Source organism: Caretta caretta, chromosome 16 (genome assembly GCF_965140235.1).
Source record: "Caretta caretta isolate rCarCar2 chromosome 16, rCarCar1.hap1, whole genome shotgun sequence".
Lineage (NCBI taxonomy): Eukaryota > Metazoa > Chordata > Testudines > Cheloniidae > Caretta > Caretta caretta.
Window position 1 is genome coordinate 5,298,620 of NC_134221.1, and position 25,730 is coordinate 5,324,349.

Below are 25,730 nucleotides of genomic sequence, written 5' to 3' on the forward strand. Positions count from 1 at the left end.
CCACATATTCCCTCATTACACACTCTTTCAGATACATGCAAACATAACAATGAAACTAACTATTCTATCTATGTGTGGAAGAGCTGGGACTTTAAAATGTTCATCACTGCCAAACCAGTAAGCACCTGTCTGTGATTTCCTCCTCAGATACGGTGGGTTCTACCCTCAGATCCGCTACCAGATTGGAGAAACCTACGGCAAAACCACCTCTCGCCTGCTGACAGACTGCAGTGTTCTGAAGAGCCCTTGCTCTGTGCTGGCACCCCTGGTGAAGCCAAGGTTCACAGAGGACTTTAGTGGTACAAAGCATCCTTCAAACCAGATGCTGGATCAAAACTACAATTACTTTCCCGGATACACTGGTGAGTGAAACTCAAGATTTTGCCAAGGAATAAACACAAAGGGAAGTTCTGCCTGCTGAAGTCAGAGGTTTCACCGAGGTGGCCTGGGTTTGTGTTTATGATATTTGGACTAGTAGGACATGCTTTCATGGAACAATCACAATTCCATTAGACTCCTGTGGGTCTCATTGCGGATGCTGGGTGATGGTGGTGGCCTGTGATATACAGACTGTCAGACTAGATTACCACAATGATTCCCTCTGACCTTAGAATTTAAGGATCTTCAATGAGACCTCTCATTCTCCTGTTGCCAGAGGTGTTACAATGTGCATCTTCTCATTCTCCTCATTACCAAACACCTGTAGAGTGAAGCGTTTCCTTCTCTTTAGAGAAGTGCCCACATAGATTCGCACTTACAGGATTTTGCATGCACCCTCAGTATTGACCCTGGGCTCCTCTGGAATAGAAGTGCCCTTGGGCAGCACACATGGTCCCTGTGCAACAGATCTGAATATCTGAAACCAAGATTGCATTAGCAGCAGCACGCTGGGCCCCGTGTAAGCTCCTCTTTGAGGCGTAGCTCCTTGTTCACTCAGCTGGGTCGAGTTCTTTTCTCATGTGTTTTTCCTGTAGTATTTGAGAAGTAGCTGTTGTGACTGTAAGATTTTATAGCAGCTGGTCAGTGTTGCATTGCATCACTGTTTGGCCTACCCTAGGTAGGTGGAAGAGACTAGCAGATCTGCTTTATGATACAATCATGTATCTCTGCAGTATTGAATAGTTTTACTCCTGATCTGAGCAGGGATGGCTTCCTTACAGCGATGGGTTCAGGAATTGCACCTCTGTGACACCAAAATGTCCATCACTGTCTGACTTGGCTCAGTGATTGGTCCTCCCAAGGCATGCTCCATATGCTTGTCACCACCTAAAGGAGGTGATGGCAACCTTCACTTAGCCCTCCCTGTTAAGTGCTTTGGCACAACCAAGCCATCAGTATGACAACTGAACACCAATTGACAGACTCGTGGTGATCTCAAGTGAAACGACCCTTTGCAGGGTGAACACTGAAAGAGAAATATAGGCTCCTACCTATGTGTATGCCCCCTCCATGTGGAAGGCCTCTCTCCTGCAAAATGCAATGACCCGACCAATCAAATACATGAACAGAAGATTGATGTCCTCGTACTATAAGAGGTTCACTTATTGGACCACAAGAAAGCATCAAATGTCACATTCCAGGATATCACTTAGCAGTGAGCCAACACCACCCAAAACATGGACCAGCAATGTTCATGAGACAACAGCTGTGGAATACCTGCTCTGTGGACTCAAACTCTTCAACACTATATGCTATCACAATGAGAATCAGCCAGCTTAAGATCACAAATATCTGTAAGCCACCATATGTCACCTGGCCCACATTGGTTTTAGCAAATCACAGCCACCCTTCAATATGGGTTGGAGACATCACTAGCCATCCTACGTCCTGAGGTTCTGACAACAAGGATCCCATGGGCAAACAGCTGCTTAAATGGACCTTGAACCAAAACTAGCACCTACTGTTTGATCTAAGCACCCAGGAACCTTTCATCCTGCAAATGGAGAAAAGATGACTCACCCGACTTATGCTTCGTGTCCCATGCCTGGAACGCATGGCCCCTAGTGGTGGAACAAACTGTCCTCAGTGATTTTCCACATAGCCAATGCTGACCTTTTGTCATATGCATCAGTGTCCTAGTCCCCTAATCACATTGGAAAAGCCACGTTGGAACTTTAGGAAGGACCCCTGGAACAGCTACATGGAACCATGGAAAAAGTGGTTCGACAAAGCCCTGTGAACATGCATAATTATGACAGGTTCATCAATCTCCTTAAAGAGGCTGTAAAAAGGAACATCCCCTGTGGCTACAGGAAAGCCTACATTCCCTGCTGACTGGTGGACAGTGAGGCTCCCCTAAAGGAGTCCAGGACAACAGATAACCTTGCTGCTGCAACCACACTCCTGGAAACACTGAACTCTGCTAGGTAAGAGTGATATACAAAAGCTATGCAGAGCCTCGATTTCACCCACTCAACCAGGAAAGCCTGGAAGCTTCCCCATAACCATGGCAGTGCCAACCCTCCGCTTTGCACAGTGTCATATGTCACAGCTGACGCCATTACCACCCTAATGTGCTTGAATTCCAAGATCTTCATCACAAATGGACAGTGAAGACAGAGCTTTACTGCTCCCTGTCCTACTGCCCAGCAACACTGAATCTATCAAAGCCTTTCACTAGAGAAAAAGTGAACAAGCCCCTAAAACTCACCAAACTTGGCAATACAGCAGGCCCAGATGGCATTTTCCCAGAATTTCTGAAAAACCTAGGCCAGCATGGCCACAACTAGATGACACGCTTCTTTACCAATGTGTATGCCCTTGGCCAAATGCCTAAGGTGTGGCAACAGGCAAAGGTCACCACCATTCTGAAACTGCAGAAAGCAGATAAGCTGAAAAATTAACAGCTGGTATCATTACTATGCATAATATACAAGCTCTTGGGAAGGATACTACACCCGTCTTTGAGTACTGAGTCTCAAAAGAGCAATCTCGGTTCAGACTGGGATGAAGTACCTGTGATCAGGTACATGCACTGATGACCTACATGGAAGCTGGCTATCAATATGGGCTCAAACCAGCAGCAGCCTTTGTGGATTTGTCCTCAGCATATGACATGGTTTGATGGGGCAGCCTGATTCTGAAAGTGTCAAAAATTGCATGATGGAGAGCAACGCTGCACCTACTGACGGTTATGCTCACCAATCACAAGTGTTGCATTCTTCTACTAGAACAGACCAGCTGACCTCGTTTCCTGAACAATGGGCTGCCACAGGAATTCGTCTTGGCACTGTCTCTCTTTAATATTTATCTCAGTGGTATGCCATGGAGCCAGTCATGAAAATTTGGATATGAGAGTGATCTCACACTCGCCGTCAAGTGAGCCTTTCAACCAAGCAGAAGACATCCTCACAACGCGAGATCTGCAGAACCTGAAGAAGTGCTGCCGGTCCTGGTGACTCCGACCAAACCCTCAGATTGCTGCCTCCTCATTCCACCAGAGCAACCGGCATGTAAAGACATGGCTGCGTTTGGCGCTGCAGGTGACATTCACGCAAGAGGGCTTCCCACGATATCTGTGTGGCTCTGGATTGTAGCCTAACGTCTGATAGAAACCACTGCCAGAATAAAGGCTAGGAACAGTACAATCCACAAACTAGCCAAGACCAGCGGGGGAGCAGATGCTCACACCTTAGAATCATAGAATCATAGAATATCAGGGTTGGAAGGGACCCCTGAAGGTCATCTAGTCCAACCCCCTGCTCGAAGCAGGACCAATTCCCAGTTAAATCATCCCAGCCAGGGCTTTGTCAAGCCTGACCTTAAAAACCTCTAAGGAAGGAGATTCTACCACCTCCCTAGTGTTTCCATGTTCCATTGAAACATTCCAGTGTTTCACCACCCTCTTAGTGAAAAAGTTTTTCCTAATATCCAATCTAAACCTCCCCCACTGCAACTTGAGACCATTACTCCTCGTTCTGTCATCTGCTACCATTGAGAACAGTCTAGAGCCATCCTCTTTGGAACCCCCTTTCAGGTAGTTGAAAGCAGCTATCAAATCCCCCCTCATTCTTCTCTTCTGCAGGCTAAACAATCCCAGCTCCCTCAGCCTCTCTTCATAAGTCATGTGTTCTAGACCCCTAATCATTTTTGTTGCCCTTCGCTGGACTCTCTCCAATTTATCCACATCCTTCTTGTAGTGTGGGGCAGACAACCACCTTGGCCCTCAGCGTCAGCGGCTGAATACTGTGTGAATACTGCGTGCCAGTAGGAGTAGATAGTGCACATATGAAACTTGCCAATGGGCAACTGAACACTGCTATGCAAATTGTCACAGAAGTGCTGAACTTAACATTGACTTTCTGATTCCACGTCCTTGACATTTCTTACCAACATCCCCCGAAGAGAAGCAGCAATAATACAAGAATACGACTCTGTGATAACAAACTCAGACATGCTCATCTATGAAGGTCTCCAACCCCGCTCCTGAGATGCCACCTTAAATCCAGGAACCCTTTCTGGTTAGCAGCTAAAGCTTTCAAAACCTCAGGAGTGTCACCAAAAGACAAGTGGTGGAGGCTATGCAAAAACTGTAGGGTCAAGAATCAAGACCTGATCACGGATCCTACAGAACAATTACCTACCTTCACCATGCTGCATAAGACATGGATCCTAGCGAACCACATTGGAACGTCACACAGGTGCTGCAATTGCCTACTGCACACATGGAAAATGAAGAAGTCTTATATGTGAATGTGGAGAAGACATCCAAACCATGGAACATCTAGTGCATTACTGCCCACTAAGATCTTTCGCTGAAGGACAGCCTTGATGTATTCCATATTACTGGAAGCCATAGAGTGGATGACAAACTTGGATGTTGACCTTTTAATGTTACTTTTGAAGTTGGCATATGAAAACAGAAGAAGATCCCTACAGTGTGAAAGGCCTTCGTCATCTAGCAGACTTTATGGCCTGAGCATCTGGTCTGATCATCAGGGCAAACCAAGCTCCCTGGTGGTGTCTCCTCCAACATTCTTGTTGCAGAAATGTTCGGGAGCTTCAAGGCAGTGGCTTACATCCAAAAGGTCTCAGATCTGAAATGTGCCTGGGTATAATCTAAGGAACCTAAGCAGTTAGTCTGTGCCAAAACTCTGGGTGCAACAGATGTGCTCAAGATGAAGCCATGCGCCACAACCTTTAAAAACCACAGCTGTTGCACATATCCTTCACTTTATATAAAATGATTAAATTAAAATTTACCTAAACAAACATCTCTCCCCATATAGAATCAACAATGCTCAGCGAGTCTCTGGATTATTTTTAACTATTCTTCAAAATACATGTCCAAGATCAGAAGGGACCATTGTGATCATCTAATCTGATCTTCTGTATAACACAGGCGAGAGAACTGCCCCAAAATAATTCCTACACCATATATTTTAGAAAACAGACACTCTTGATTTTTAAAATTTGTCAGGAGGGAAAATCCACCTCAACTCTTGCAATATTGTTCCTGTAGTTAATTTCTCATCATTAAAAATGTATGTCTTATTTCAAGTCTGAATTTGTCTAGCTTCATCTTCCAGCCATTGGATTGCATTATATCTTTTGCTGATAGATTGAAAAGCCCATTATTAAATGTTTGTTCCCTATGTAGATACTTATAGACTGTGTAGTCAAGTTACCCCTTAACCTTCCTTTCTAAAGCATGTTGTCTAATCCTTTAATCATTCTTGTGGCTCTTCTTTGAACCTTTCCAATTTATCAACATCCCTCTTGAATTGTGGACACCAGAACTGGACACAGGATTCCAGCAGCAGTCGCACCTGTGCCAAATACAGAGATAAAATAACCTCTCAGCTCCTACTCAAGATCCTCCCTATTTATGCATCACAGGATCTCATTGACTCTTTTGGTCACAGCATCACACCGGGAGCTTACGTTCAGCTGATTATCCACCATGACCCCCAAATCTCTTTCAGAGTCCCTGCTTCCCAGGATAGAGTCCCCCATCCTGTAAGAATGGCCTATGAGTTTTGGTCCTAGATGTATACATTTACATTTAGCCATATTACAATGCATATTGTTTGCTTGTGCCCAGCTTACCTAGTGATCCAGATTGCTCTGAATCAGTGACCTGTCCTCTTCATTATTTGTCACTAAGGCTGTGAATCTGTCAGGGAGGTCACGGATTCTGTGAATTTCTGGGCCCTCCGTGACTTCTGCAGCGTCTGGTGCTGCTCACCTGGGGTCCACCTGAGCAGTTCAGGCAGCCCCTGGGCCAGCCGCACCGACTGCTACAGGGGCAATCTCAGGCCATTGCGTCTTCCCCTCCCCTCCCCCCAACAGCAGCAGCAGGAGTTTGGGTGTGGAAGGGAGCTCTGTGCTGTGGAAGGGGGTTGGGGTGCGGGAGGGGGTGAGGGTTCTGGGCAGTGATTACCTTGGGGGGGTGCTCCCTGGAAGCAGTGAAATGTTTCTTGTCTCCTAGGCAGAGGAGCGGCCAGAGGGCTCCACGTGCTGCCTCTGCCCACAGGTGCCTCCCCTGCAGCTCCCATTGGCCGGAGCCTGGGGAGCTGCGCAGAGCCAGGTAGGGAGTTTGCCAGCCCTGCCAACCTCCACCCCTAAGCAGCAGCGGGGTCCCGGGCCACCCCTCTTCCCCCAAGAGCACCTGGGGTACCCCTGAGCCGCTCCCTGTTCCAGAGCCCCCAAGTTTTAGTTGAGGATATATAGTACAAGTCCTGGACAGGTCACGGGCCGTGAATTTTTGTTTACTGCCTGTGACCTGTCCATGACTTTTACTAAAAATACCGGTGACTAAAACATAGCCTTAGTTATCACTCCCACAATTTGTGTGTCATTTGTAAACATTATTAGTGACGATTTTATGTTTTCTTCCAGGTCATTGACAAAATATTAAATAGCGTAGGGCCAAGAACCGATCCCTGCAGGAACTCGTTGGAAATATGCCACCCTCAATGACCGTTCCCTATTTACAGTTAGATTTTGAGACCTATCAGGTAGCCAGTTTTTAATCCATTTAATGTGTGCCATGTTAATTTTTTATCATTCCAGTATTTTAATCAAAATGCCTTCTGTACCAAGTCAAATGTTTTACAGAAGTCTAGAAAGACAAGGCGAATGAGGTAATATCTATTATTGGACCAACTTCTGTTGGTGAGAGAGACAAGCTTTTGAGATCACACAGAGCTTTTCCTCAAGTCTGGGAAGCTAACTCAGTCCAGGTCTACACTGCAGAGTTAACTAAAATGTAGCTCCCGCAGATGTAACTCACCCACTACACCAACTTAACTCCACCTCCGCAAGAGGCGTAGCACTTAGGTTGACGCAGTGTCAGTGTAGACATTGTGTTGCTTACATCGACTGTTGCTGCCTTTCAGACGCCGTCCCACAATGCCCCACACTGACAATTAAGTCAGTGCAAGCACTCCTGGTGAGGATGTGCACCACCGACACAAGGAGCGTAGTGTGGACATGCAAAAGCGGTTGAATTACTGCCGTGGCCGTACATCAACGTAACTTAGGTTAACTGAATTTTGTAGTGTAGACTTACCCTCAGAGAGTCACTGCTAAATACAAGGGGGAACAGATTGTTTAGCATAAGTAGTTAACACATTTCAAGGGACCAGGAAGGGAGGGAGCAGCTGGGAGGGTTGTAAGTGGGTTATGGATTGTTGTAAAAAGCCATAAATCCAGCATCTCTATTCAGTCCATGATACTTTGTGTCTAGAAAAGTTATGAATTTAAGCGCCCAGGCTCTTCAGTCTCTCTGGGGAGAAGGCTCTGTGCTAAGGTGCTACGATGGGACAGAGTGGGGGATACCCGAGGGACTCTGATCTCATTCAGCTAGCTCCAGGGGAGTGTCTATAGCATGCCACAAAAATGTTCATGTTAATGTAACCGCTGCTAGGACATCTGCTCATGTGTGTGCAGCATGACTTCAGCACCGAGCACCCCTAGGTGCTGCTCAGTGCCTGAGGCAGCTTTCAATATGTCTGTCGTCTGGGCACAGTGGGACCTCCCCAGCGCACATAGCCTATGGGACAGACCTTTCCCCCCCTTGAAATGGGCACTCTCTCCTTCCCCTGATTGCGTCCATGTACACATTCATATAGCTTGGCTTGTTCTGTTTTACAGGGTTCATTCCCTACCAAAATGCCCAGTTTGGACCATGCTGTCCCACACCAACCACTGAATCAAGAGCCCCACTGCTAATGGTGCTGCCAGCACAGGGGCAACAGTCGTGGGTGGACACAGACCCTGGTGACTCTAGGCAGCTACGTGAGCAGAGAAAATATATCCCCTGCCATCCTGGCATTAGATTGGCATGTGGGCATGGATGGAAGAGTTCATCCTCCCCTACTGGCACGCCACTGGCATCTGAGCAGGAGGAGAGGAAGGCACCTGGCTATCCTGACGTGGCACTGGCATGTGGGCAGCAAAAGAATCATGGACCCTGCCATCCTGACGTGGCACTGGCATGTGGGCAGGGATGGAGGAGCTCTCCCTGCCTCCGTGGAACCAAACAGGTGTGTGGGCGTGGATGGGAGAGCTCTGTGCCACACGTCTCCTGCAGAGACAGGCAGCGTGGGGGAGGTTCGCTCTGTTACTCTGGCTCTACACAGGGAGTGAGCTGGATCAAGCTGGCTTTGTGCTGGCATGGAGAAGTCCTTACCATTCTGGTACTCTTCAGGCCTGTGAGCACGTGGGGATTTTGAGAGGGCCATGCCAGACCTCCAGCACACAGTTGTGTAGACATGGTGGGAGTTCTCTCTACCCAGGTATGTGGACACAAAGAGAGTTCTCTCTGCTGTCCTTACACTGTTCAGGTATGTGAGCATGGAAAGGGATATGCTGCTGCACAGAGCTGTGCAGGGGTGGATGGTGATGAGTTCACTCTGCCACATTGCAAACGCTGCATAGGTACATGAGCATGGGAGAGACCTCCCTCCTAATCTGGCATTACCAAGAACTTCCTACAGGCCTGGAAGAGGGAGAATCTGGAATGGCACTGCCCTGGTATGTGAGCAAGGAGGAGAGTTTTGTGCCTCAGCACCACTACCTAGTGCATAGATTCATAGATCTTAATTTTGGAATGGCCCCCTGTGATGATCTAGTTTGACCCCCTGCATGACACAGAGCCAGAACCTCCCCCAGCGATTCCTGCATCAAGCTCAACAACTTCTGTGCTAGAGCAGATCTTTTAGAAAAACATCCAATCTTGATTTAGAAATTGTCAGTGATGGAGAATCCACCATGACCCTTGGTGAGTTGATCCAATGGTTAATTACCCTCACTGTGAAAAATGTATGCCTTATTTCTATGCTATATAAGCGCATGCCCCATGCTCATCACTATAATACCGGGGGCGGGCTGGGGTGGGGGAGGGGCAGATCCACAGGTGTATTTAGACACCTCCCTCCTGGTCAGGATTCTCATCTGAGAGCCTGCTCCTGGCACCTAAGCCAGGTCAGTTCTTTCTTAAGCATGGAAGCCAATGGATCAGGAGATTCACCTTGAAGGTGGCAGACCTGGTTTCAAATCCCTAGTCTGTCTAATTTGGAGCAGGGATCTGAACCCAGGTCTGCCACCTCCCTGGGGAGTGTCCTAACCACCAAGCTAGTGCATACTCAGGAGGGCACTCTCGCTTACTCTCTCCTGCTGAAGCTGTTCCACTTTCTATAACTAAATCGCCATGGGAGCTGGGACCAGAATTCAAGGGTCCACCCACTTCCCAGGTGCATGCCCTAGGCACTGATCTGTAGAGTCATTTTTACTTTCTCTCCGGCCCAACAAATATTTAATCACTCTATTTAGTTTAGCCAAGAGAAGGCTAATAAGTGACTTGATCATTAGAGGGAGGTTTCTGGCCTGTGTTAGATAAGAGCTCAGACTACATCATCATACTGAAATCTACGAATCTATGCCAAGGGCGCGGGAACGGGGAGGATCCAGGCTTTTAAAAGTGCCTCGGGGGAAGAGGCAGAGTGAGGGTGGGGCCTTGGGGGAAAAGGCAAAGTGAAGGCAGGGCCTAGGAGGACGGGAGGGGCCTTGAGGGAGGAGTGGGGTGGGGCCACAGTCCAGGCACTGGTGGCCCCCCACTTCTAGGGAGCTTCCGGTGCTCCTGATTTATGCATAATGATTTAGGCATGGGGGTGGGGGGGGAGGTTCAGTATTATGCTGGCACTCTCCAGGTTTGTACATGGCCATAAGGAAACCTTCGTGCTTTGCTACTACTGGCCATGGTGGAATTTTCTGATACCAGCAGTATGTAGGTACATGAGGGGAACTCCTGGCACAGAACTACTATGTGGGTATGAAGGAGTTTTCCATACCTGGTTTTTGGTTTTTGAACCATTTCCTGTTTCTCTGCTTTTGTTTTTTTGTCTTTTATTCCTTTTTTGAAAAAAGGTCTCTCTACTTTCACCCCATTGGAGCTAATCAGACCAGTCACCTGAGCGAAGAGAAATAGAGTAATTTACTAAAGTGCAGCTCCACTCTTATTACTGGCCAGGATACTGTTTGAGTCAGCAGATTGGTTTGCAATAGGTACGTCTACACAGCAACACCATTCCCCGTGGCAGTGACTCTTGGAGCGGAGTCAACTGACAGCCTCCCAGGGCTCATGCTACAAGGCTAAAAGTAGCCATGTAGGTGTTCAGGCTTGGGCTGAAGCCCGTGCTCTGAGATTCTCTCCTCTCGCCAGGTCTCAGAGCCTGGATGTCTACATGGCCATTTTTAGCCCTGTAACATGAGCCCAAGTTAATTGACCAGGGCTCTGAGACTCGCTGCCCCTGGGGTGGGGGGGCGGTTGCTGTGTTGATGTATCCTCTGTGTATCTAATCATAGCTGCTGATTTTAGAGACAGAACTAAGATTTTACTGTGTTTTATTCCTTTTAACCCTGTGGCACCAACCCAACTATGGGAAAGTGTGCTGCCGTCTGTTCCTTGCTATGTGTCAGAAGGATTCCTTACCAGGTTATAATCAGTCATGCTTGTGCAAATCCACTGAAGGCAGAAATTAGGTGATTTTCCCCAAGCAAGTCAGTAGCAGTGTTGGATGTAGATCCAAGGAGTCCTGCATCCTTATCCCTTACTCTAAGCACTAGTTTATAGGACTGATTTTCAAAAGATTTCTGCACTTAACAGCTCCCATTATTCTCAGCTGAACCCTTGAAAATCTGCCATGACGAGCCAGTTGATCTGCCATATTAGTGACTGCACAAAAGGGTCTCAGATCATCCCAGGTGTTAAAGTACAGTAAAGGCATAAAAACAGGCAGGATATGTGATCTGTGGGCTCTGGCAATGCTGGGAACGGAAGAGACCCAAGAGAGGAAGAAGATTTCATTGGCACTTGTTTTATTTTGGTTTTCAGCCTGTTAGGATTGAGGGAGTGCCTTTGGATGCAGTGACTGAGACAGTGGATGTAAGCAGATATAATCAGCTCCCAAAGCTGGATGTCCCAAACCTGATCCAACGGAAAGCCATTTCAGGTAGGAGAGAACAAGACCACATACAGGATTAGCCCAAGCAGTTACTCAACCATTTCACTGCAAAATGAACATTCTCCTCATCCTCTTTTCCCTCTGAAAATCTTAAAGAGACTTGTCAGTGGCTTCCACTCCATTGCAAAGATGTGTATTATTATCCACATTTCACAGATGGAGAAACCAAGACACAGAGGCTGGGTGAGTGGCGCAAGGCCAGCTGGGTTAAACAGATATATGGGTGCCTGATTTGGTTTAGAAGCTCCTCATTGGTTGAATTTTGATTACAATCCAAATTCTTTTTTTCCCCAATCACAAAGGCCCAAATTCAAAAAGTTACTTAAGTGCCTATCTGTCCCTTCAGGCACCTACGTTCAACATTTAAGTGCCAACACCATTCTCAAACAAACTGCTCACCTGCTACCTAAGCTGTAGTTAACTAAGTTTTCATGGTGGGCATGTGCAAAACCCCTAACTCCAGACACCACCCCAGAGCTAATGAGCTACTCAGAACCCTAGCCCTGATGGCCCTGAAGCAGGGTGCTCAAACTGCCCCCATCTCACCTGTGGGGCCCTATCTGGTAGGTGTGCACACCTGAGACCTGATACCAGCACAAAAGACAGCCTTCGAAACATGCATTGTGTGTGTGCGCGTGAGCCCATCCAGGTAATTAAGGAATTCACCTAGGATAATCATAGAATCATAGAATATCAGGGTTGGAAGAGACCTCAGGAGGTCATCTAGTCCGACCCCCTGCTCAAAGCAGGACCAACACCAACTAAATTACCCCAGCCAGGGCTTTAAAAACCTCTAAGGATGGAGATTCCACCACCTCCCTATGTAACCCATTTCAGTGCTTCACTACCCTCCTAGTGAAATAGTTTTCCTAATATCCAACCTAGACCTCCCCCACTGCAGCTTGAGACCATTGCTCCTTGTCCTGTCGTCTGCCATCACCGAGAACAGCCCAGCTCCATCCTCTTTGGAACCCCCCTTCAGGGAGGTTTAAGGGAGACCCAACTTCAAATCCCAGCTCTGTCTCTCACATCCCTAGTGAATACCATAGCTATTGGTTCTCCTGGGATAGGCTTCTTTGAATTTCTCTGTTGAAATAATGACAGGTTTCAGAGCAGCAGCCGGGTTTGTCTGTATCCGCAAAAAGAAAAGGTGCCACAAGTCCTCCTTTTCTTTCTGTTGAAATAGTTATTAAATATAATCCCCAGCTAAGACAGACTGACTCTATAAGCTGGTGGTTAGGGCACTAGCTGGGATGTGGGAGATCCAGGCTGAAGTCCCTGCTTCAATTAATAGCTAATTACTTATACCAAGTGGGATAGATTCCCACCCCGGAACACCCAACAGTGTGGTGGTTGGAGCACTCACCTGGGAGGTGGGCTTAAGTCCCTGTTCCAAATCAGGAAGAGCCAGGATTTCAATACAAGCCTTCCATGCTCTGGATGAGTGCCCTGTCCACTAGGCTGTTGGGTCATCTGTCTCACACAGTTGGGTTTGGGTTAGAAAACTCAGGGTTTCAGCTGCTGTTAGGGCATGGGCTGATTAAGTGGTTGACCTCGCATTGGTGCCTCACTCAAGGAGAGAAAGTTCACAGCTGAAGATCCTGAGCAGAAGGAGGGATCTATCTCCAGTCTGTCAGTCAGGCACCTAAAGTCTAGGTCAATGGGAGGAGTTAAGCACCTAACTACCTTCGAAGATCTGGATCTAAGCTCCATCCCTTTCCTCTGCATTTCACTCCTGGCTAGCTTTGGCAGCTCCCTTCCCAGTTTGCTGTCTTCTGAGGATCCTTCCTGTAGGTGCTTAACTGTCTCCATGCATCATATGAAGAGCCTGGGCACCTAAGGTTGGGGGTGAGAATTCCACTGGGTGGCCGGGCACCTAGGGGTTAAGTGTTGCAACACCCAAGTTTGGAGCTGATCCCAAAAGTCCAGTTGCAGGTATAAGGGTGAGTTCAGAATACATCAAATATGCTAATTACTCAGTAAAATTCTCTGCCTGTGCTACGCCAGCAGACTAGAGGATCACAATGGTCCCTTCTGGCCTTAAAGTCAGTGGATCTATGAATCCACCTCTGACTATGCCTCCTTCCTTTTCTCTAGCCCAGGTTGAGCAGAATCTCGGCGCTTTCTTCACAGTGAACAAAGGTTACTTACATGTTACCGGAGGTCTCTGAGTGGCCTCTGCATACGCCCACTCATGGGATGCGCCGGCTGGTGCAGCTCTGAAGACGGACTCTTACATAGCAGTGCCCACTGGAGTGCTCACACGCCCCCTCTTGCTCCGCCCCCCTCACTGTTCCTGAATGTTCTGAGAGAGAGGCTATAAAAGGGCGCCCAGCACTCTGTCCGTCTCAGTCCTTCCATCATCGCCTCCTCCAGTCCATGTTGTAATTAGGCCTCTGAGGAAGAGGGGAAGGTGGTCGAGGGAGTGTGAATTTGCAGAGTCCATCTCAAAGAACTCTGGTTACAAGTAAATGGCCTCCACATATTCCCATGCATGGGATAGATTGCCAAACAGTAGTCCTGTGAAGAAAGGTAGGATGAGGAGTCTTAATTAAGAAAAGATTGAATGATTGCTCTGCCAAATTGAGCAGCAGAGCTGAACCCTAGGTCCAGAGAGCAATGGTTTTTTTAAAATGCGTCTGAAGCTCTGTCTGATGGCTTTATGAAATTCTGTAATTGGTACGTGTCTTAGGCATGCCATTGAAGCTGCCTTGGCTTTGGTAGGGTGGGACCTTTATCCCCTCATGGAGATGGACAGCAGTTAAATGTAGTACATAGTACTTAAGCCATCTGGGTAATGGTTGGAAAGACCTGGTCTGCTTTTTGTTGTTGTCAGAGTACAAGATAAAGACGTTCAGAGAATGCCTGAATTCTTTAGTCCTGTCTAAATAATAAGCTAAAGCTCCTTTTACATCTAACATATGGTGTTTACCTTGCCTTGTGTGAATGAGGTTCAGGAAAAAACAGAGGTAAAATGTATTGATTGACTGATGTGAAAATTCGTGGCCACCTTTGGGAGAAAAACTGGGGATGCACTGTTTTGTCCTTCTGGAAAATTATAAAGCATGGTTCTGTTCTGAGTACATCTACTTTGCTTACTCTTCTTGCAGATGTAACTGCTCCCAAGAATGCTATTTTAATTGATAAATAGAATAAAGAACATTTTCCCATTGGCTCATATAGATGCTTCATTAGCTGTGAGAACCAAATTAAGATCCCACAAAGGTGTAGAACTTTTGATAGGAGGGTAGATATTGTTGAGACTTCTTGGAATTTTTTTTTTCATGGGCAAACACTGATCTTTTGTCAGCAGTAGAATAGAGGCTGATATGGCTGAGAAATGAACCTTAACAAGAATAATGAGAGGCCTTAGAGTTTTAGCTGCAGCAAATACTCCAATATGGATTGGACGGGAGTTTCTCCAAAGCATTAATCTTTTCGATTTTAAACTGTATCACGTCTGAGATGAGTTTTTTTTCCTAGAATGAACTAAAACTTTTGAACATCAATTGAACAAAGTAGTTCCAAGTGGGTTAAAGTCCAGTTTGCCCATGCAGTGGGGTGAAGGGAGACTGGGTCTGATTGATAAGATCCACTGTGTTGCTGAGTCAGTAGGCCTGGGGAGACCAGGAGAGATTGATAGCTGCCTGCTGAGAAGTGAAGCAGGTCAGGGAACCATCGATGTCTGGCTCATGCTGGTGCAATTTAAATAATTTTGGTCTTGTCCTGCTTTTCCATCCGTACGAGTGGAAGAGAGGGTCATGTATAAAGAGGCCTTTGGCTCCAGGCTGTGGAATGACTGTACCACCCTGTTCTCAAGCACAATTTTCAGCACTCACCTTCTGTTTAGCTACGGAAAGGTCCACATCTGGATGGCCCCACCAGGTGAGGATCACTTTTGGTACCAATGTTTTCAGTGACTATTCAGGAGTGTCCATAATTTTCCGCTTAATTGGTCTGCTAGGTTGTTGTCTTTCCCTGCTAGGTGCAAGGCCACTGGATACAGACAGAGGAGAATGTGCCACTCCCACAGAGCTCTTCCCTCCCTGTGTAGTTTTGTGCCAAGGGCACCTCCCTGTTTGTTTATGTAAAACATTGCTGTGGTGTTGTCATTGACCATATGGATATCTCTCTGCTGGCAATAAGGTAGAAATGTTTTTAATACCCAGTTAATTGCTGTCAGAGGTTGATATGTAACTTCCTGTGTGGGAGATTCCAATCCAGACTATGCTGGCTGTGTCTGTGGTAATTTTTATAGATGGAGCTACACTTCTGAGGATGTTCTGAGGATAAAACCAACAATTTGGAGACAGTAGCATCTTCTTTGGAATGGGAAACTTTTGATACATGCTGCCTGCATGTGGTCATCAGGTCCTTGCCAGCTAGTGTTTCAGGGTTCTCATTTTGAGATGTATATAATGGGTGATGTAAATTTCTGAAGATATAATCCACATCGACCTGAGAAAGATTGTGATTCTTTGCAAGGTGAGAGGTGCAGAGTGTCTATTTCTGATTGGATTCATAGATTCCAAGGCCAGAAGGGACCATTGTGATCACCTAGCCTGATCTCCTGTATCGCACAGGCCAGACACCTGCCCCACAGTAATTCCTAGAGCAGGGCTTTTAGAAAAACATCCTATCTCGATTTTAAAATGGTCAGTGATGGAGAATCCACCACAATTCTTGGTAAATTGTTCCAATGATTAATTACTCTCACTTAAATTTAGACTGGAAATAAGGTGTGCATTTTTATCTAACTTCAATTTCCAGCCATTGGATTGTGTTATACCTTCCTCTGCTAGATCGAAGAGCCCATTGTCAAATTTTTGTTCCCCATCTAGGTAGTTGCAAACTGTGACCAAGTCATCCCTTAACCTTCTCTTTGTTTCACTAAATAGATTGAGCTTTTTGAGTATGTCACTATAAGGCCTGTTTTCTAATCCTTTAATCATTCTCATGGCTCTTCTCTGAATGCCCTGTAATTTTGTCAACATCTTTCTTGAATTGTGGACACCAGAACGGGACACAGGATTCCAGCAGTGGTCGCACCAGTGCCAAATACAGATGTAAAATAACATCTCTACTCCTACTTGAGATTCCCCTGTTTATGCATCCAAGTATTTCATTAGCCCTTTTGGCCACAGTGTTACCTTAGAAGCTCATGTTCAGTTGTTTATCCACCCCCATCCCCAAATCTTTTTCAGAGTCACTGATTTCCAGGACAGGGTTCCCCATCCCTAATGTCTTTGTTCCTAGATGTATGACCTTACATTTAGCCATATTAAAACAAAACACACATTGTTGGCTTGCACCCAGATCACCTAGCTATCCAGATCACACTGAATCAGTGACCTGTCCTCTTCATTATTTACCAGTCACCCAATTTTTGTGTCATCTGCAAACTTTATCAGTGAGGAATTTATGGTTTCTTCTAGGTCATTGATAACAATGTAAAATAGCATAGGGCCAAAATCTGATCCCTTCAGGACCCCATTAAAAACACACCTTTCTGATGATGATTCCTCATTTACAATTACATTTTTAGATCTATCAGTTAGCCAGTTTTTAATCTATTTAATGTGTGCCATGTTAATTTTATATTCTAATTTTGTAATCAAAATGTCATGCTGTATCAAGTCAAATGACTTACAGAAGTCTAAGTATGTTACATCAACACTATTACCTTTATCAGCCAAACTTGTCATCTCATCAAAAAAAAATATTGAGTTAGTCTGACAGGATCTATCTTCATAAACCCGTGATGAGTCGCTTTTATTAGATTACCTGCCTTTAACTCTTTTTATTGACCAAGTCCTATATCATCCACTCCATTATCTTGCCTGGGATCAACGTCAGACCAGCAGACCTACAATTACCTGTGTCATCTCATGCGTCTTGAAAATCAACATTAACAGACCAACAAGCTCCTGAGCCAGCTTTTTTTTACACTCTTGGATGTACGTTTTCCAGACCTGCTGTTTTTAAAATGTCTAACTTTAGTAGCTTCTGTTTAACATCCTCCTCGGATACTAGTTGAATGGAAACAATGTTATCATATGATATGGTTACATCCTGCGCTATTTTTTCTCAAATATAGAAAAGAAATATTTATTGATCACGTCTGCCCTTTCTGCATTATTATTTATAATTCTACCATTTCCAACTAGTAGTGGACCAATATCATTTTCAGGATTCTTTTTGTTCCTAATATACTTTTAAAAACTCCTTAATTTCTTTAACACTGTTGGCCATAGATTTCTTCTTGTGTCCCTTTGTTTGCTTTATCAATTTTCTACAATTCGTGGCTTCTGATTTATATTTATTACCATCAAATTCCTCTTTCTTCCACTTGCTATATATATTTTTATAGCTGCCTTCTCATCCTCTCTAAACCAGCAGTTTTTTAACCAGCACAACCTTCTTCCTCAATTGTGGGATAGTTGCTTTTTGGGCATCTAGCAAAGTCTTCTTAAACAATTCCTAATTATCATTCACATTTTTCGGATTAAATTCTTCTTCTCAGCTGATTTGGCTCATAATTGTTTTTAACTTTTTTCCTTGCACATTATAAAAAGGGGTATAAGGAGCCAGCCATCCTGTTCCCTAGTGTGATTAGGTGGTCTGTAGCAGACACCAGCTAATACCCATCTTGTGCTTTATCTGTTAGGATACGATCCATAAATAGTCAAGATAATTTTCTTCCAAGTTATTCATGACTCAGAAACAGGTAATGTCACTTTTGAAGAGTGCCACTCTCCCTCCCCTTTTGCCCACTTGATCTTTCTAAAATAGGTTAAAATTGATTTTAACATTCCAGTAACGTGAATCATCCCACCAGGGTTTAGTAATACTAAGTAGATCAAATTTATGCTTATAAATTAGGAATTCCAGTGGCTCTTGTTTGTTACCCAGGCTCCTAGCATTGGTCTATAGGCCATTACAAATTTCTTCTCTTCATATCCTTTGGTTCCTTGATTAATTTTGTTCTCAATGTCTTGATTTTGTGCTGCTGAACGCTTATATCTTCCCTCTTTTTACATTTTCCTTTTGTTATTAATGTAACACACACCTGAGTACTCTAGCCAGCCTATCTCTGAGGCAATGGGTTACCCTTCTACTGAGGTGGAAACCATCCAGCTATATAGCCCCTTCTCTTCATAGAATATGGGCCAATTTTCCACAAAACCAAAATGGTCCACCCTACACCACTTATCAGTAGTTCACTTTCAGAATCTTCTGCATTCTGTCTTTTACTCATGGGACAGAAAGGATCTAAAGAGAAGATGGCTTAGACATCCACTCTTCAAAATTTCCTGATATCATCTACTGTCTGTGATATATGCTGTGATGTAGTGTCATTAGTGCTACTTTGAACCATCACCAGTGGATCTTTTCCCATTGACTTCAAAAGCCTATCAAATCTTAGTGTGATATCTCGTGCCTCGCCCTGGGAATGCAGCACGTTGTCCTGTTGTCCACCTGTCCCTTGTAGAATATTCTTTTGATTCTTCTGAGTACTGAAACCCCAAGATGGATCATCTGTCTTCCTTGGGTGGTTGGAGAACTCTTTGTGGACAACCTTGATTTTCTTACAGGTTGGGCCAAGCTACCATCCACAGGTGTGTCCCGTGCATCTCTCAATTCCCTTGGACCTGCTGGATCTTTAAAATTGTCTTCCAGTTTCCCAGTTGAAGACCTGGTATTGTTTTGAAACTTGGAGCTGTGTGGAATTCTTCCTGGTTCTATTCTCTCTGGTGGCCACAGCCTGCCCATCCTTGTCTATCTCCAGCATATATGACTCCTTATACTGGGGGGCATGTACCCAGCCCATGTGTCTCCCCTGCCCAGTGATCACCCACCATGCACCCAGCCTGGGCCGCAGCGCTATCCCTGACCCACGTTACCTGCGGGTGGGAGGGGGGCGCTCTCTGTCCTTTTCTCTCTGCGTCTCCCCCTCTACACGTTCGGCCACTGTCCTGCCAGCCAGGCAGAGAGCGGGACGGAGCTTGTTCTGTCTGAGAGCCTGGCTCGGAGGCAGCGGCGGCCCGCTCCCTGCCCAGGCTTGGATGCCGGGGACAGGGACCGAGCATGCCAGGATGTGGGGAGGGCTCCAGTCAGTCTGGAGGAAGGTTTCTAGTGGAGTGCCTCAGAGATCAGAGTTGGGACCAATCTTATTTAACATTTTTATTAATGATCTTGGCACAAAGAGTAGGACTATGCTAATAAAATAAGTGGATGACCCAAAGTTGGGAGGTATTGCCAATATGGGGGAGGACCGGAATATCATACAAGAAGATCTGGATGACCTTGAAAACTGGAGAAATAGAAATGGGATGAAATTTAATAGTGCAAGGTTATGCACTTAGGGACTAACACCAAGAAATTTTGCTATAAGATGGGGGCTTATCAGTTGGAAGCAACAGAAAAGAAGAAAAAACAGGTTGTACTGGTTGATCACAGGATGAATATGAGCTGCCAATGTGATGTGGCTGTGAAAAAGGTTAATGCATCAGGCAAGGTATTTCCAGTAAAGATAGGGAAATGGTTATTGCCATTATAAAAGGCACTGGTGAGACATCATCTGGAATAGTGTGTGCAATTCTGGTCCCCCATGTTTAATAAATATGAATTCAAACTGGAGCAGTGCAGAGAAGGGCTACTAGGATGATCCAAGGAATGGAAAACCTACTGTAACATGGCATGCACTCACCACCGTGACACCTCCTGCTGGTTACCTCAGGAATTAGCTCATCCCAGCCCCAGAGCACCTCCTGCTGGCCAGTGTCTCCCTACCGGTACCTACTTCCTAGTCAGTCTCCACCACTGTACTTCAGGCCCTGTGTCCCTCCCTCCACGGTGCCCCTTTTCCTGGGTACTGCCCCGCAGCAGTACCCCCACACTCAGGGGTAGTACCCCCACGAAAGCTTATGCTCCCCCCTCCCTCCCTTTTCCAGGGAACCCTAATCTCCTACGCCCACCTCACCTCAGTGACCCACTGCCAGTCTTCACCTAGCCCCTTCCCCAAGGGCAAACTGAAGTGGCCACTCATCATTAGCTAGGGGATTGGACTTGTTGACTCTTCCTTCCCTGGCTGCCTCCCCACAGCCCTAATACCTCTTTTGGCCCTGACAGCCAGGCTTTCTGCTTGGGGGCTTACCAGGCTGGAGCTCCCCCAGCTCCTCCTGCCCTTCCCCAGCACTACACTGTCCAGGGTACCCTTTGCTCTTTCAGGCAGCCAGGTCCACCTCTCTCCAAGGCTGGAAAGAGACTAACTGCCTTCTGGCCCTGCAGCCCTTTTATAGGGTCCAGCCTGGCCCTGATTGGCTGCCTCCCAGCCTTTTCCTGATTGGCTCTCAGCCCCAGCCCTCTCCAAGGGCTGGCTTTTAACCCTTTCTGAGCCAGAGTGGGGTGACCGCCCCACTACCTCTACCTTTTGAGAGGCGACTTCTAACCAAAAGAAGGCTGAGGGGAGATATGATTGCTCTCTATAAATACATCAGGATAAATATCAGGGAGGGGGAAGAATTATTTAAGTTAAGGACCAATGCTGACACAAGAACAAATGGATATAAACTGGCCATCGATAAGTTCAGGCTTGAAATTAGATAAAGGTTTCTAACCATCCAAGCAGTGAAGTTCTGGAACAACTTCTCAAAGGGAGTAATGGGGGCAAAAAACCTAACTGGCTTTAAGACTGAGCTTGACATGTTTATGGAGGGGATCATAGAATCATAGAATATCAGAGTTGGAGGGGACCTCTGGAGGTCATCTAGTCCAACCCCCTGCCCAGAGCAGGACCAATCCCTAACTAAATCATCCCAGCCAGGGCTTTGTCAAGCCTGACCTTAAAAACTTCTAAGGAAGGAGATTCCACCACCTCCCTTGGTAACGCATTCCAGTGTTTCACCACCCTCCTAGTGAAAAAGTTTTTCCAATATCGGCCTATTATCTAATATCCAACCTAAATCTCCCCCACTGCAACTTGAGACCATTACTCCTTGTCCTGTCATCTGCTATCACTGAGAACAGTCTAGAGCCATCCTCTTTGGATCCACCTTTCAGGTAGTTAAAAGCAGCTATCAAATCCCCCCCTCATTCTTCTCTTCCGTAGACTAAACAATCCCAGTTCCCTCAGCCTCTCCTCATAAGTCATGTGTTCCAGACCCCTAATCATTTTTGTTGCCCTTCGCTGGACCTTTTCCAATTTCTCCACATCCTTCTTGTAGTGTGGGGCCCAAAACTGGACACAGTACTCCAGATGAGGCCTCACCAATGTCGAATAGAGGGGAACGATCACGTCCCTCGATCTGCTGGCAATGCCCCTACTTATACACCCCAAAATGCCATTGGCCTTCTTGGCAACAAGGGCACACTGTTGACTCATATCCAGCTTCTCATCCACTTTCACCCCTAGGTCCTTCTCCTCAGAACTGCTGCCTAGCCATTTGGTCCCTAGTCTGTAGCGGTGCATGGGATTCTTCCGTCCTAAGTGCAGGACTCTGCACTTGTCCTTGTTAAACCTCATCAGATTTCTTTTGGCCCAATCCTCCAATCTGTCTAGGTCCCTCTGTATCCTATCCCTATCCTCCAGCGTATCTACCACTCCTCCCAGTTTAGTGTCATCCGCAAACTTGCTGAGGGTGCAATCCACACCATCCTCCAGATCATTAATGAAGATATTGAACAAAACCGGCCCCAGGACCGATCCTTGGGGCACTCCGCTAGATACCGGCTGCCAACTAGACATGGAGCCATTGATCACTACCCGTTGAGCCCGACAATCTGGCCAACTTTCTACCCACCTTGTACTGCATCCATCCAGCCCATACCTCTTTAACTTGCTGACAAGAATAATGTCACTTTGTTGACAGTATGGTATGATGAGACTGCCTACAATGGCAGGTAGCTGATCTGCGACTGCTAGTAGCAAATATCTCTAAAAGCTGATGATGGGACACTAGATGAGGTGGGCTCTGAGTTATTATAAAGAATTCTTTCCTAAGTGTTAGAGTAGCAGCCGTGTTAGTCTGTATTCGCAAAAAGAAAAGGAGTACTTGTGGCACTTGTGATGCATCCGATGAAGTGAGCTGTAGCTCACGAAAGCTTATGCTCAAATAAATTTGTTAGTCTCTAAGGTGCCACAAGTCCTCCTTTTCTTTTTCCAAAGTGTGTGGCTGCTGGATCTTGCCTACCTGCTCAGTCTAACTGATCACCATATTTAGGGTCAGGAAGAAATTTCCCTCTGGGTCAGATTGGCAGAGACTGTGGGGGGTTTTGCCTTTCTTTGCAGCATGGGGCACTTGTAGATTTAAACTAGTGAAAACGGTGGATTCTCTGTAATTTGAAGTCTTTAAATCATTATTTGAGGACTCCAGTAAATCAGCCCGAGATTATGGTCTATTATAGGAGTTGGTGGGCAAGGTTCTGTGGCCTGCAACGTGCAGGAGGTCAGACTAGACAATCACGATGGTCCCTCTGGCCTTAAAGTCTATGAATAGCAGTGCCCTGATGAATCCAGGCCTCTAATAAGTGCTAATGTTACACCTTGAGAACAATGCTTGCTTTCTGGAAATTTTAGTTTATTAAATCAAGTTTTATGAGGTCTACCCCTCAGTGACCCTACAGGCAAAATCTCTTTCAAGCATATTCTGTAATGTTCATGTTCTTAAAGTGAAAGTTTCTATTCTTCAGATTACCTGCATCAAATGGAACAATAAATCAAATATTAACACAAACAAATTCAATTCTAAATATAGTGTTCTGGGAAATAAAACCATTTAATGAAGTACAATCATTCCAAGTCCTCAGGATAATTTAAGATGGGCTCATATCTGTATACATTCCACCAACATTAGCAGGGATTAAACCATCACATTCAGATTCACATCACAGAGCATTGTCACTTCAGCTATAGGAGTAAACAGCATCAGTGCTATCTTGCTATCCTCAATGTGGACCAGGCCACAAAGGGAGGATAACACATGCTCAGGCAAGGGGATCTACAGTGATTCATAAGACAGCAGTACAATGTTGCACATCATGATTCCTGGGTTTTTTCCTGGGTCTAGGAAGAGACTGGTCATGCAGTTAGACACAGCATAGACAAGCATGCAGTTTGGCACGTTCCTTCTGAGAGGCAGTATGGCAACAAGGATGAGGCTTAGGTCTTTCTGACGGGGGTTCTATTTTCAGCTGTGACTGGAGTGACTCTGTTGCCTAATCCATGAAACATGTGAATGATAGTTGCTTCCCCTCAGGCAGGGGTATGAGGCCTTTCTTCATAAAAAGGGTTGCAAAGTGCACACAAAAAGTTATTTCCTTCTCTGCTTCCTCCCTGAGATGTTACAGACCTATGATGATGTATGGCACTTGGAAAGTCTGAGCCAGAGGGTTGGTGCCTACTTTACAAGGCCACGTGGGGCTACTGCACCAGAAAGTTATCCCTCTTAATCCCTTCTGGTTGGGGGGCAGAAAAGAAAGTACAGTCTTATAGGTCTTGAGTGGACGAGGTACATCCCTGGCTCCAATAGCTGAAGGTTTAGGAATCAGAATTACCTTGCCTCCAAAGGAAGCCTCTGTCTATGGGAGGAGGAAATTCTGGATCCTCTTTTTTTCTTTAATTCTTTCCTTGTTTTGCTTCTTTTTCACCTTTCTAGCTGCTTTCTTCTCTGATCCTCAGTGAGGAGTTGCTGGAAGGGAAAAGGAACATGAGAAATGAAAGATGGACTTCGTGTTTCTTATACTTGGCTACATATTCCACTATGACATACCATTCGCAGGGCTATTGGTTATGAAGAAACAGTATTTCTGTTCCCATTATATGGAGGTCATATATAGACAAAGAGCGTCATCTAGCTCACAGGATTTTCCCTGGGATAGTGAAAAAAGCCATGTTTCAAAATGACCACTGGGTGTGAAATATCTAATTTTAAAATTTAATTTAGAGAAGGTTTAAAAAAATCTGAATTTGCCTAAAATAGGACTTTTAATATATGTATCTAATTCTCCCAAATACACCCGCTTTTATATTGCTGAGCCCCATACACTGTGTACTGATGTGTTCTCAAGCAATAAATATGCTCTCTTATCTTCACCCAAAGGCTACACTGGATTCATACCGCGCTTCACTTGGATTATGGGTGTTAACTACCTCCAGGGAGTTAAAGATGCCATGAATGAATTTGACAGAAATCAGGTAAATTATAGCAACATGCATTTTTTTCAGCAAATTGATTTAGGCCTTGACCCCATCCTTCATCGAGAACCTTTCCTTTGACTGTAACAGGAGCTGGATGTGGGCTCTTCTATATTCAGCATAAAGCTCTCCTAGGTAATAGGCTGAAGGAACGTCATTTGCCGTAACCGATTAGAATGAACTGAAAAGCCATTTCATTTCTGATTTATCAACTAAGCAAAGTGACTGTATTAGAGAGACAAGGTGAGTAGGATAATTTTTAATGGACCAACTTCTGTTGGTGGGATAGAAAACTTGTGTCTCTGACCAAGAGAACTTGGGCCAATAAAAGATATTTACATCACCCACCTTGTCTCTTTAATTCCTGGGACTGACACAGCTACAACACAGTATTACAATGATGCTATATGGCTGCTAAGATGTATACCATAAATACCTGATAATAGGTAGCATGTCACTAAGATACTGCTAGATCATCTCCTTTTCTTCACTGAGCAACTTCAGCAACTTCTTATAAGACCCAGGCTCTGTAACAATGCCCGAAGCACTCACTTAGGCTAGGTCTACCCTAGGAAAGTAGGTTCGTATAACTATGTTGCTCAGGAGTGTAAAAAATCCACCCCCCCAAGTGATGCAGTTATACTGACCTAGCCCATGGTATAAACAGCACTATGTCGATGGGAGGGCTTCTCCTGCCAACTAGCTACTGCCTCTCTGGGGTGGAGTCCCTACTCTGGTGGGAGAAGCCTTCCAATCTGGAGCGTTTTGAATGTAGACCTTCCTTGAATTCATGGGAGTTTTGATTGAAGAAGAACTCTGTAAAGCCTTAACCTTGGGGTTTATCCCTCTACTTGAAGAAAAGAAGTACTTGTGGCACCTTAGAGACTAACAAATTTATTTGAGCATAAGCTTTTGTGAGCTACAGCTCAAGCTTATGCTCAAATAAATTTGTTAGTCTCTAAGGTGCCACAAGTAATCCTTTTCTTTTTGCGGATACAGACTAACACAGCTGCTACTCTGATCCCTCTACTTGCACTCTTATAATTTTCTTACGTTACCCAGAGATT

At 45.5% G+C, this 25,730-nt stretch overlaps 1 protein-coding gene across 1 annotated transcript in view; it reads left to right on the top strand.

Annotated features, from left to right (window-relative positions):
- The window catches only part of CIMIP2A (ciliary microtubule inner protein 2A), a 37,050-nt gene extending 12,289 nt beyond the window's left edge, over positions 1-24,761 (top strand). The window contains exons 2-5 of the mRNA XM_075120583.1: positions 148-362; positions 8,098-8,489; positions 11,339-11,456; positions 24,569-24,761. Of these exons, the coding sequence (XP_074976684.1) occupies positions 148-362; positions 8,098-8,489; positions 11,339-11,456; positions 24,569-24,744 (901 nt within the window). The 3' untranslated portion in view covers positions 24,745-24,761. The remainder of the gene's footprint in view (positions 1-147; positions 363-8,097; positions 8,490-11,338; positions 11,457-24,568) is intronic.
- Positions 24,762-25,730: the final 969 nt, after the last annotated feature.